Source organism: Cibotium barometz, chromosome 64, assembly GCF_041138505.1.
Source record: "Cibotium barometz isolate CiBa-2024 chromosome 64, ASM4113850v1, whole genome shotgun sequence".
Classification (NCBI taxonomy): Eukaryota; Viridiplantae; Streptophyta; class Polypodiopsida; order Cyatheales; family Cibotiaceae; genus Cibotium; species Cibotium barometz.
In genome coordinates this window covers 18096727-18110621 of record NC_141109.1, presented here as the reverse complement: position 1 = coordinate 18110621, position 13895 = coordinate 18096727, and the positions used below count along the sequence as shown (strand labels likewise).

Sequence of the window (13895 nt, the reverse complement as noted above, 5' to 3'; positions counted from 1 at the left end):
AACGCGGCAAGCATAGTATCGTTATGGCGATGTCACCTTCCCTTCCCTTCCCTTTGTCAAATGCGGACATATGGTCGGTAACGCGGCCAGTGTATGTTCGTATCCTATTGGTATTCCCATAGAATCGGGCGGCATTTTGTCGTTAACACGGCAAGTTGGTGTCGTCCGCTAGTGCATAAAATGTTTTTTGCATATTGCGGCATTTGATCGTTAACGCGGTCGAAAAAGTGTCGTAAATTTGCTTGTGTATTTCGGCATATGATCGTTAACGCGGTCGAATAAATGTCGTAAATTTGTTTGATTTGACTTGTATTGTTTTTATTGTGTTTGATCCATGCGATACTTGGTTGCTAACGCGGCATTAGTATTTCATGGATCAAAGTTTACATCATATTGTCTAACCGTTTTATTTTATAATATCGTGATTCGTAACTCGAAAAATATGAATCTCTCTCTTCTTACCCCCCTCTCTCTCATGATACACTTCACAACTCTTTCTCTATCTCTCTCATGATTCACTTCACAACACGATAGATGTGTAGATAATGATTTTTTTTCTCTCTTAAAATATACATACTTAATAATTTCTTTTTTCTCCCTCTATTTACTTAAAAATTAAAACAATACATTATTTTTCTCTTTAGGAACTCCCAAAAACATTAAAAATGTGATTTAATGTTTCTTCTCTCTATCTGTCACAACTCTCTCTTCCTCTCCTCTCTCTCTCTCTCTCTCATGATACACTTCACAATTCTCTCTCTCTCTCTCGCAATGATACACTTCACAACTCTTTCTCTCTCTCTCTCTCATGATACACTTCACATCTCTCTCTATCACGATAGGTATGTAGATGAGGAGTGCTTTAGGATTACAAAACATTATTTTTCTCTCTTTAGGAACTCACAAAACTATAAAAAATATCATTTAATGTTTCCTCTCTCTATCTGTCACACCTCTCTCTCTTCCTCCCCCTCTCTCTCTCTCTCTCATTCGATAATGTATACACTTCGTAAGTAATAATGCGCTTGTTGCGGTTGTCTCACGTTCGATAATGTATTGCATGATGTTGAGTTCAGTAATGTTTGATATATTCTGTTTTTGTTTGTTCATTGATAAGTAATGATACACTTATTGCTGTTTTCTCACGTTTGATGATGTATTGGATGATATTGAGTTCATTAAAATTATTTGATATTCCGTTTTTGTATGAACATTGACGATATTGATATACTTGTTGCTGTTCTCTCACGTCTGCTTGATGTTTATTTCAGTAATGTTTGATATTTTGTTTTTTTATGTTTAGTGTTATTTGCTAGATTTACGAAGACGATCAACATGCTTACTCCCGAAGAGCGCAAAATTGTTCTGCGAGCAATTCGCGTTGAAGCGGTCATCACAGTATCACAATGTACTGATGATGTCGTCACGAAGATCAACGAGTCTGAGATACTCATGCGAGATCTCATAGACCAAATATGGAAAAATGCACAGCGGCGGCTTCGAAGCGGAGGCAACGCTGAGCTGCTGGATAGACAGAAGATAGCAGATTTCAACCATCAGCACATAACACGAACCATTTTGGGGAGCATGCGAGTAGCGTGCACTGATCTTCGAGATGCTGCCCCGCCTGAAGCCAACATGCAACGTCTACAGTTATGGGACGTTGTATGGAGCGAGCAAAGGGCCAAGAGCAAGCGCATGAAGGCGTTGGATGCAGAGTCCCTCCCCAAAAGAGTGCGAATTGCCCAAGACGTCGCTGCAACGTCCAGTCAGGCAGATGCAAGTGGTACAGGTGTCATTAATCGTACCATCTACAATTCTATGTGCACACATCTTATTGGCATTCCGCACGAAGCTCTTCACGAAGGACGAACAATAGGCTCCGGTGTGTTTGGAACAGTAAAAGAGTATGCAATTAAAGGCATATCATTTTTACCGGAGCACATCACTTTTTGCGGAAAGCACTACAAAGGAGAAGGCAGCGCGAAGTTCGAGAGCTTCCAGGCAGAGCAGGGTATGCAAGTGCTACATCCATCGATTGTCCGATGCATTGCCTTTACAAAAGAGGCTCCTTGGATCACAATTTTCCCGTACTTTAATGGCGGCGCTCTTGGTGATACTCTACTGAAGGTTCCCTTCAGATTCAGTGAGTTCACCAGAGCCATTTTTCGTTTGGATCGAGGATGGAGACAACCGCCGCCTGATAATATCCCTTTAGGTCATCTAGAACTTTCAAAAATAAAAGAGGTAGTAATAAACATGCCACATATTATGCATGCCCTGGTGGAAGGTGTAGCGGCAGCGCATATGGCAGGTATTGTACATACCGACCTACATCCTTTTAATGTAGTGTTGGATTATACAAAAGATCTAAAGCCACGCATAGGTATTATCGATTGGGGATTGCTGCTGAGAGCGCCCAAAAAACGGGTGTCTCTCAATTTTGTTTATGAAGCAGACAAGAACCCCGAGAAGGTGGCACAGGCAGTCTCCCACGCAGACAGAGAGCGAAATAAACGGCCGTGGATAGCCCCAGAGCTTTATGATCCATTTTTGGCAGATGCATACACTCCTGCATCTGATGTTTTTGCCTTGGGATATTTATTACAAACTTTATATGACTTTTGGAAGAAAGTGCAAGAGTTGTGGATGGATAATAGTTCCCATGACAAAGTTACCATGGATACTATTATTCATAGAGTCAAAAATTGGATGTTTCTGCCTAATCGCGATGAGCGAAAATCAATTTTGCAAGTAGTTGAATTTTTTAGGTCACTAAATACTGACCCTACGAGGGCACAACGTCCTCTTGTAGAGCTATCAGTGGCATTCACCCCGACTTTGTAATGATACAGTATCAAGAGATGAAGTTTCAGGAATTTGAGAATTTGATGTGTCCAATGTTTCAAAATTTTGTTTCTCTTCAAAATTTATTGTGTCCAATGTTTCAAAATTTTGTTTCTCTCTTCATTGGGTCTTTGCAATATCTCTCTCCTCTTCTGGTGTTTAAGTTTATGTTTTCTCTTTAAAATTTGATGTGCGAGCATTGTTTGAAGTGTTTTTGGAGTCAAGTGGATATTTCTCATCGAGTCTTTGCAATACATATCTCCTCTCGTTGTGTTTGACTTCAAGATTTTGAGAGCAATGGTCAATTTATCTTACGTTGATCTTTACAGTTCATTAAAATCCTAATGTCGTTTACGTTCATGCAGATATGGAGCAAGCGCAAGCGAACGAGCATCAGGAGTTAGCCAAGAAGGCATACGAGAGAATGAAGGCCCTTGCACATGGCCTGACAGCCCGCGAAGCTACAAGAACAGCGTGCAGATTATCGAAATGGACAAATCCAACATATGCCCAATGGAAAGACATAAACAAACGGGTAACCACAGAGATAATAAAGGCAATAAGTAGTTGAGTGCTCTCCCAGTCATGAAATGCCATGCATGTAAATGTTTCACAAAATGCATCTTTATTTCTAAGAAGAGACTCAAAAGTGTAAAAGTGAGTGCAAAACCTAGTCTCCGCTGGAAGCTTTAACATAACTGACATGCGAGGTCAAAACATATCCAAAACTCTCTGTCTCTTGAGCATGAATTTCACAAGCTGGCGAGCAGTGTCGACGATTGAGGCAAACCATTTGGTATCATCAGATTTATACCAATCTTTTAATACAAGATTCAAACTATGAGTATTACAGCCTACCGGAAAAATATGTGGATATTGTCGCTGTAGGATTCTGGATGCATTTTTACAATTTTTTGCATTGTCCATGACGACTTGGACTACATTTTTGGCACCCACTTCCTCTATCACAGTGCTAATAACTTGAGCAATGTAAGCCCCAGTTTTGATTGAACCAGCTGAATCCACGGCACGGATGAAAGTCTCACCTCTAGGTGAAATAACCATTACATTAATTAATGGTTTTCTTTGCACATTAGACCATCCATCACTTACTATACTACATCCAGAAAGCTCTATATTGCTAAGAATTATTCTTTGTACACGTTCTTTTACCTGCGCATAACATTTCTCTAATAGATCATTTCGCATAGCATGGTACGTAGGCGGTGAAAACCCTGGTCCAAACTCACCAATTTTCTTCCATGCTCTCTTCCAATGCTCACTGTCCACCATCATCATAGCACTCCCAGAAAAGTAAATCGCTTCAGCAAGGACGAGTTGTGCATCATCGAGTCGACCTTGACGTAGGCTTTCTTGCAATGAAGTTTGACGCATGGGTATATTTCCTACGTCAAAGTTTTGCTTGCAAGAAGATGCACTGGGTAGATTACTTTCTGGCTGCATATTGCCGTTCGGGGTACAAGTAGGCGATGTAGCGGGAGTTTGATGATTAGAAGAACAGTGTTCTTGCTGCCTTGATACATTAACGGGAGGAGTGTCATGTTTTCTTGAATCTTTCTTTTGAATTTCTTCTCTTATGCGTTTGGCCACTATAGGTGCAGAGGGGTGGGTACATGACTTTTTCTTCGGTCCGCCTAAAAAGTGTTCTCTTAGTCGAGGCGCCCCACCTGATTTTACTGCATGGCATAGCTTACACTCCCAATCTATGAATCGATCACCAACGTTAATTGCATATTGCCACTCTATCCCAGGTGCCTTTTTTTTCCTGCTATTTGAAATTTGGACTCTATTGGAGGTACCACTGGATCCAACATTGTCCTCCATCTCAACAAATAACCTATTCAACCAAGCATATAACAATGAATACACAAATGAAAAAACAACAAATCACTCACGTATAACAAAACATACATCTGCAGACAAAGTACTTCGAAACTATCTTGACAAATACAAAAGATCATCACATAACACAAAACTATTTCAAACTATCTTGCAAGGTCTTACTACAAAACTACTTCGAAACTATCATGCACATTGCACCCCCAATGAAGGATGCCTTTTGTACCCAATTAAGGATACTTTACACAATCAAAGATCTATGCTTGCCCAATACTCTAGTATAGGACAATAGACCTTCTCTAACATTCACAAAAAAAATCAAAGATCTATGCTTGCCCAATACTCTAGTATAGGACAATAGACCCTTGTCTACTCTAAACTATATCAAGTATCAAGAACCAATACAAGCCCCTAAGCAGGACTCTTGGCTCCATCAAACCATTCATAAAGCAGAATGAGGTAGATTACGTACGTGGCTCAAATGCAAAGCTGAATGACTCCAAATTTGTCCCTAAATCTCCGCAAGTATTAGCTACGAACCACACCCTGCCCCCAGTTCAAAGAACTAAGGACGAGTGGCCCAATAGCCTTAGGAGTGCCTACAAGGAAAGACGACAGCCCCTAAAATAAGGACGTTCTTCCCAAGAGGACACTTCTAGCAACTCGAGAGCTCTACAAGTACTTTGAGGAGAGATATCACGCCCCCAAAACAAGGACTATCTTCCCAAAAGTTGTACGACGGGTGTCGGGCAGTGTTTATATACAGAATAATACCCCGCCGGTGTTCTTTGTTTTTCCCGGCGGGCCCGCCGGGCTTTTATACTTTCCCGGCGGGCCCGCCGGGAAAATATAATACCCCGGCGGGCCCGCCGGGAATGGAAGAAGCCCGGAGGTGTTACTGGAATAGTGGGTTCCGGCAGGTCATTTCTCAGGTCATGTGAATATACAATGTGATCACAAGTTTTAATATGTTAACAATAGGTTTTGTTAACGTGATCACGAAATTGTGAAGACGTTAATGAAATCCCTGGCTGCTGGCTAAAGCATGTATGATGTAATTTAAAAAATAAGATGATCTCATAGACTAAACCCCAGGTGCATACGAAAAAACCTAATAGCTTCAAATTTCTCTACAAGTATTACTCTATTAGTTTTTGAGGGGACAATAGATTTACACCAGATCACCCAAGAAACCCATCAGCATCTTCATTGTAAGTTGATATAAAAATTATGATCCATTAGATTAAAATAAATTATAAATTTATGGAGATGACCTACAGTGTGATAGAAAGGCATCCAAGGAGCCCCAGAGATTTCTCTTCGCACTGCAGAGCACCTTCCTTGTTGCGAAGGGAGCCTTTTGTGTGACATAAATATATAGATCAAGTCTAAGACTAGGAAATGACTGCTAGTTTTCATCACTAAGTAAAGATGACTCATCCCATGAGCCAATTGTTTGTTTACATGTTTGAGATGATTTTACTTCCGTTGATCTTCCAAACCTCTCTTGAATAGCATAAAATTTTGTGGATAATCCATTATGAGCATAATTTAATGCTTCCTTGAATAAGACACAAAGGGTTTTAGATGCACCAACATAATTTTCCATAATAAAACATTGCTAAAAAGAATCACTTCTTATAAAACCCTCATAAGGTTGTTCCTCTTTATAAAGACTCGTCAAAATTGTTAAGAGAACTGTCCCTTGCGAGATAATTTGTATATGGATCAGGATCTTGATGCAAGGGCTGTGCTTATCTTCTATGTACCAATCCAATAAATCTAACAAGACAGTGTTCAAAGTTCCAAAAAAAAAAAAAGACACCAGCCCCCCCTCGCCCACTTCCCAACCTTCCACTCCTCCACTAGATAGGCCCGGTCTAAGAATTGATCAGCAAAGTAAGGCCATGCTATGGTGGACACCCCGTGGTAGACCGCCTCCATGGTGGAGTTCCAGCCGCCGTGCGCCACGAAGCAGGCCACTGCAGGATGCGCCAGAACTTGGAGCTGCGGCGCCCACGAGATCACCTTACCGCGCTCCCTGGTTCGCTCCAAAAAACCGTCAGGCAGCAGCGCGGGCGTGCCGTCCATGAGGTCTTCCCGGACAACCCACAGGAAAGCCTGCTCGCTCGACTTTAGGCCCAACGCCATCTCCTGCAGCGCGCTTTGCTGAACACCGTCAAGCTGTCGAAGGATATGTACACCACCGAGGCAGCGCGCCGCCCGTCCAGCCACTGCAGGCATTCGTTGTCCTCAGCCCACAACCCCACGCTGGTCCGGTTGTCTCTACAGCTGTCACCCTCCTCATCGAACTGGTAAGCAAACAGGGGACCAATAGGCGCTATGGACACATCCTGGGGAAGATTAAAGCCCTCCACCACCTTGCCCTCGAACCCCATGCAAGAGTTGCACAAAATCCACTCGACTGATGCAAAGTCTTCTCGTCTCCTATCAGCCAAGGAAGCTCAGCGGAGAGAAGCTTTGGTACACCAGGGAGAGGGGTCAAAGTTTTCGAGGGATCGGCTGCAAGACCTGTAGCACTCAAAACGAGGCGAATTAATTAGCTGAAATGAAGGTATGGTCATGCCAATTAGTAATATTTGATTAACTAGTGCTAGTTAATTACCGTCCAAGGTGATGTCCCCGTTAGACTCGAGAAGCTCGATGTCGTAAAAGATACGGCCCATAGCGATGCTAGACCCAGCTTCTGAACCATACCTTTCACGTCCATGGTATCGAAGTCCGAGATTATGCAGGTGACGGGGGTGATAGGGTCCTGCTGCAGCTCCCGGATGAGCTCCTCCAGCAAGGGCTCCATGCTGCGGATGGCATGGCTCAACGTCTGCAGGTCGGCAATGCGATTCTCGTCAGGAGCCATCCCGTCCGAAAGCCCAACCAGGCGAATGTCCAGGCCTTCGAGTTCAGGCACACCAGCACTGCCGGCTTTCTGCTGGGCTTGCAGTATCAGAGAGTGGTTATGTTCTGTGTTGACAAACGTGATGATGAAGCCCCTGCGGGCGAGATACTGGGCAAGCTGCATCATGGGCCTGATGTGTCCCAGTGCAGGGAAAGGGAAGAGCACTGCATGAGGCCTGGTGGACACGGACAGCATGCTTAATGAGATTATTAAATCAGATTTCTCATTGTTATGCGCTGAGTGGTGCTCTCTTTTTGAAAACGTCGAGACGTCGACACGTAGATTCCGAGTCACAAGACGTCGAGAGCGGCAAGACTATATTACGTCTGCGCCGACGAGGACAGACGACGACCTAGTATTATCAGTTTCCACGCCCTTCTCGCCCAAAAGTCTTTGTGTTAATCATTACGCATGTCGATTCTTGATATCTCTAAAGCTCATTGTCGTTCTTTCGTGATTTCAAAATTATATTCTTTTGGTCACTCAAAATGTGAAAACAATTTTCTCAATTTCAAAAAAGAGAGCAAAAACTAGCAATTTTTAGTTATGCTTAAGCTCAAAAAACTTACAAATTTCAAAGATATCTCTGTGACATTTTTGCGAGTTGAGAAAAATAATACTCCTTTCACACCCGTGTTTTAAAAATATATCAATCTGCTCACAATGCCAATTGGGACAGAAAACAACATTTAACTCAACAATCCTTTGTATTAGAAATACAAGTAGGTGACCCCGCATATATTCCTATGGAGTATGAAGTTTTTGCTTGTATGCATATGTGCATACACATATATGTGTGTATATGAGTGTACCTATGTGTATACATCTATGCATGTGTATGTGATTACAAGGGTGTGTGAGTGAGTGTGTATGCATGTATGCATGTGTTTGTATACTTATGTGTGTATTTCTGGTGCACGTGTGTATGTGTGCATGTGTACGTGTGTGTGCATTGTCTATGTGCAACTCTCTCACATGCATTCTCTCTATATGCACAGACACAACACTCTCCCACACACATACATGTGCACATGCACTCTCGCTCTTCTCGCACTTGTCTTGCGTACACACACTCACATATAGAAACTCTCCCCCCCCTCTCTCTCTATCACACAAACATACATAAACACACACACACGTACACACCCTTCACACGCACACATGTGATTGTGTGTACACATACGTACGTGTGTGTGAATGTGTTTATATATAATAGTATTGTGCATCGAACGACCAAGGGACTTCCTACTAGTAGGGAAGTGTTCGATTTGATCCTTCCACTAGAATTAAACGAAGGTGTGTTTGCCTTGAAACTTCTGAATTCAAGGCAAACCAATAGTGAAGAATACATATAAGAAGCTCAAATTATCGATCAGCCGAGTGGGAGGTAACCCAGCAACCATAGTATAACAATTGAGTACGATATTTGAGATGAATCTCTTTTATTGTACCATTAGAGACAAGTATTCCACAAAAAAACACAACATCAAGCACATAAAGTATAGGTAGGAGTCCCATCTTCTAAAGAAGCCCATTATAGAAGCTTTTTCATTAGGCTGGAACCAAGTTTGAGTTCTTCTTTTTCTTTTTGGGAATAGGGAAGATAGGGAAGAGTAAAGAGCCAATGGCCAATGTTTGGGACTACCTCAAACCCAAGGGATACACAAGGGTATTCACATAACATGTCCTCAGACACAATGAGCCTGCACTGCAGCAGCCTCAAAGCTAGTGTAGAATAGAACAAATGACAGTGTTGACCGCACAACCTCCAAACCCATGGGGCAAGAAATCCCAAACCTTTCACATGCGTAGGATGACATTTGAAATGGGAATAGGGTTGCAACAAACATAACACCTAGAGGCTCAGAGTTGGGAAAAACAAAGCCAAATCTACATCTCAACCAAATTTAATGTGGAACTAGAGACCCCATTTAGTACCTAGAGAAGGTTGATCGAATTTGCAAAGCCATGGTGGGAAGGCATTAGGACATTTCCGAGGTCATTTGGAGGGCCAAGTGTAAGAAATTCACTAATTTTAAATTTCTCTCACTAGAGAAAACTTTAAAAAATACCAAAACATCTGAATCTCAAAATGTATATGTTATTCCTGATCTTTAAGAAAGGCTGCAAGCTTGTCATAACCTTATTTTCTGATCTTTAAGGCTACAACCATATTTTTGAATCTTATTCTGATATTTATGAGGCTACAATTGTATTTTCAAATCTTCTTCACTAAGATTTTCCTCTTAATTAATGAAGTGTTGTGGTGGTATAATTGAAGTTCAAATAATAAACCACTTCCATACACCCTCTTTCATCTTTACATGTAACCAATGGAGTATTACAATGCAAGTAACCCTTCAAGTAACCAGATTAATCAAGAAGATTTGAAAAAAAGTATCATCTGCACATTGATCTTGATAGTCAGTATGAGCCCATTCAAAAGCGCAGAAAAAACTATGCAATCCTGTCACATCAAACGTTAAGGAAAACATGCTCGAATGGTAGGGTTGCAACACATAGTTCTTTGGTGTGATGGATCAATTTACTATATCAACCCTATGATTGCTTCCCATCCTCCCTTCTCAAACCCAACTACTCTGTTACATTTTTACAGGAGATGGAGTCAATGGATTGCTAGGATATTACAAATCCATTGTTACGTATGCAGAAAGATTTCTAGGATATTGCAAATCTATTGTTACATATGTAGATGGTGAAAGACATTATTCATAACATCAAGTAGTTAAACTCCACCATTTAACATAAGATTGCAAGGCACTCAGAAAGAAATTGGAGGAAAATGAGATTGAAATTACAAGATTGAGGACAAAAGCAAAGAGATATAGGGGAAAGGACACCACTAGCATTGGAGAAAGATAGAGAAGGAGAAAGCTAAAAAACTTTAAGACCTTGAAGCGAGGCTCAGGTGGTGTGAAGAAAAGAATTCAAGCAATCAGGTAATAAATGTATTTGAAGAAATTTATTTGTTAATATTTTCTTCTAGATGTTAGAATTTATCATTGTTGTAACTACAAGGTTATAATGCAACCTGACTAGGAGAATATCAACCCCAATCTCCATCCAGTAAAGCAATTAAAACCTTTGCTTACTTCAAGAATGACAAAGGAATTAATGTAGAAAGAGAAGTTCAAGTTGGTCTCAAAAGAGATATTATAGAACATTTTGTTAGCAGTAATGTAGTTTCCACATCAAAAATACAAGAAGCTATGGATACTAATGGTGTCGGTCGTAAAGGTTACAATGCTCTTTGTTAGATCACCGTAGCACCACTACGGGTGCTACCACAAGAGGGGACGGCTCACCACCCAGCCACATAGGAGGAATGAGGATTGCCCCTCATCCCCCAAGCTATATAGTGTGTGGCCTGCCATCCACACTAGCCTGGCCGCCCATGACTCTGCCATTAGGGGAAGGTTGAGGTCTATAGGGGTCCTTTAAGCTGCCATATTATGATTTTAATGACTTTTTGTTAAAATGTTAAGTTTCTTTGACTTTAGATACCTTCTTATTCTTCAAATGGCTAGAAGTTTGAATTTCAAAGTTTTTCGCCAAAATTGAATTTAAAATTGAGTGGGCAAAACCATATCATGTGACATATCTATGGAAAGAGCTCAGCGAACAAGTAGATTCTGGATCTCTAATCTCCGACAAATTTTGAGCTCATATGTAGAAGTTATGGATGTCCGAAATTTCAAAAACTTTCCCCCCCACTTTTTGGGAATGAAAAGTACAAAAAGGCATCTTCTAGAGAATCTTTTGACCACCTTTAATCACCCAACATTTTTGTATACATGGCATCACATGATTGGCCCTTTTCCTTAATAACCTTTTAATCACATGGCATCTTAAAGGGCCCCTAGAGACCTCAACATTCCCTTAATGATGGGCGTCCTCTCCCACTGAGCCCCGGATGGCCATATCCTCTCGGCGCTCCGGTCGAGGCGTTGATGCTAAAGCCCCGTCTGGCCATCCAGTCTGCCGTTCGGTCACAGGCATTACAGCCTACGTGACATTACTCCCCCCTTAAGAAGAGTTTTTGTCCTCGAAAACAAACTGGGGAAACCTCTTGGAAATTGCACTACGATGTTCCCAAGTAGCTGCCTCCTCATCCCTGTCTGTCCATTTAACAAGTACCTCCTGGTATACTTTATGTTGGGTTTGTCTATCACGATACCCTACAATCTTTTCAAGTTCATGTGGTATCTTTGGTGGCTCTATCAGGTCCACCAAAATCTCTAGAGAAACTACGTTCTCTAACCCGTGAATTGATTTTTTTAGTTTACTGACATGGAAGATAGGATGGACTTGAGAACTCTCCGGTAACTCAAGTTTATATGCTACGTCCCCAATCTTCTTAAGGATTTTAAAAGGACCACAATATCTCGGAGAAAGTTTATCACACTTTCCCGTTTTCATGGTTTCTGACCTCGCAGGAACCTTCGGGAATACAGTCACCTTCTACCTTTCTACGTCCTTTATCCGCATAAGTTTTAGCGATCCTGAGCACTACGAATGCTCTCACGTGCAACTCTGAGCATATCATTCATATCTTCAAGGAAATCCTTGACAGATTGAATCTTCTCCTTTTCTAGGCCTACAGCCATCGGAGATCTCGGCTGGAATCCATACATTAACATGAATGGTGTAAATCTAGTCGCTGAGTGTTTGGAGCTGTTATAGGCAAACTCCAATAAGGGCAAGTACTCTTCCCAATTAGATTGCTTCTTACTAACACAAGAACGTAATGTATCCTCTAGAATTTAGTTAACTCTTTCAGTTTGACCATCAGACTCTGGATGATCTGCTGTACTCATACTCAGAGTAGTATCCAACTTTTTGAAGACTTCCCCCCAAAAATGACTGTTGAACTTTCTATCTCTATCCGACACTATATCTGCGGGTAGGCCATATAGCTTGTAGAGATGTTCAATAAAGAGTTTTGTCAACTCTGGCATTTTAACAATTTTTTTCGTGGCGATAAACTTTGCCATTTTAGTTAACCTCACTACCACCCACATCGAGTCATTTCCTCGACTAAACCGGTAATGAAATCCATGGAAATGCTTTCCCATTTCCCCTGAGGAATTTCCAGTGGATGGAGTAGTCCTCCAACCTTAAGACGTTCGTGTTTATTGACTTGGCACTTATTGCATTTCAGCACATAAGTCTGGACGTCCTTAAACAAACTAGGCCAATAAAACTGTCTTTTTACTAGTGCATAGGTCTTCTGAATCATCTCGGGATAACCCACACTTTTGGACTATCATGACTTTCCTTAAGAATTTGGGCCCGAAAGTCACCAATAGTTGGTACACATACTCTATCCTTGTAGAGTAAGTACTCGTTGTCAATGGAATAATTAGCATATTTCTCCCCCTGACAAAGTTTATCACCCCCCTTTGAAGCCATGGCAATCAAAGGTAATGAAGGGCCTACGTCAGAGCTCTCCGGCTCCAAACTATACCCAGAAGACACGGCTAGTCTCTCTGGACTAACTCTCGCTTCCCTTCCCGTTGCACCTTTGGCCCTCTTCTAGGTGTCTCCGGTCCATGGGATGGTCCTTGAGTGGCTCATCATTAGTTGCCTATGTACGCCTTTGTAGAATTAGAAGTTCCATGTCTTGTAGGAACGCATGATGATTTATCATCTGCTCAATATCTTTTTTGGTGTACAGAGATGGTCCTCCACTTCCTCCACCACTCTTTGCTAGATTATCCTCTTCTTCTATGGTTTTAAACCCTTCCTCAGATTTGGGCTCCTCATTTATGGGTTCCAAGTTTGGAATTTCTCCCTCACTTCTTCCCATGATTGATTCCGGCTCCTTACCCCGTGATTGGATTAGGTTTAAACTTCCCATTTCCTTTTGCTCATCTCTTGCCCTTCGAGTATCGAGCTCTTGTTTCCTTAAGCTCAACTTTGTAGAGCTATCGTTCCACCTCGCTCCTTCTGATATCTAACTCCACTTCCTCTGAGATGGGAAGAATACTTGACCCATCTTGGCCACGCTTTCCATGTCCCGTCTCATTCGGGGGGTGCCGGTATTTCGACAGCCTTAAATTTGACATTTGGATGGGCACCTCTTGTCTTGGACTGAGTCCAACGCTCGTTGACGAACCCATGCCCGTAGATTGTGCTTCTTCATCTCATGACTGATTTGGAGACCAAAAAATCCATGGGCGATATCAATGATACCACTGGACCTGGTTGGGGAGGGTGGTTTCTCCTCTTACCCAAACCCAAAGTACCT

At 41.8% G+C, this 13895-nt stretch overlaps 1 protein-coding gene and 1 pseudogene across 1 annotated transcript; both read right to left on the bottom strand.

The window, feature by feature from the left end:
• Positions 1 to 6109: 6109 nt before the first annotated feature.
• Positions 6110 to 7106, bottom strand: LOC147603399 (7-deoxyloganetin glucosyltransferase pseudogene; annotated as a pseudogene).
• Positions 7107 to 7116: 10 nt separating this feature from the next.
• LOC147603398 (linamarin synthase 1-like) lies at positions 7117 to 7793 on the bottom strand. Its single transcript, XM_086796869.1, has 2 exons — positions 7334 to 7793; positions 7117 to 7239 (listed from the first exon to the last, which is right to left on the bottom strand). The coding sequence occupies exons 1-2, from the start codon at positions 7748 to 7750 to the stop codon at positions 7210 to 7212; spliced, it is 447 nt and encodes a 148-aa protein (XP_086652995.1). The 5' UTR covers positions 7751 to 7793; the 3' UTR covers positions 7117 to 7209.
• Between the last annotated feature and the right edge of the window lie 6102 nt (positions 7794 to 13895).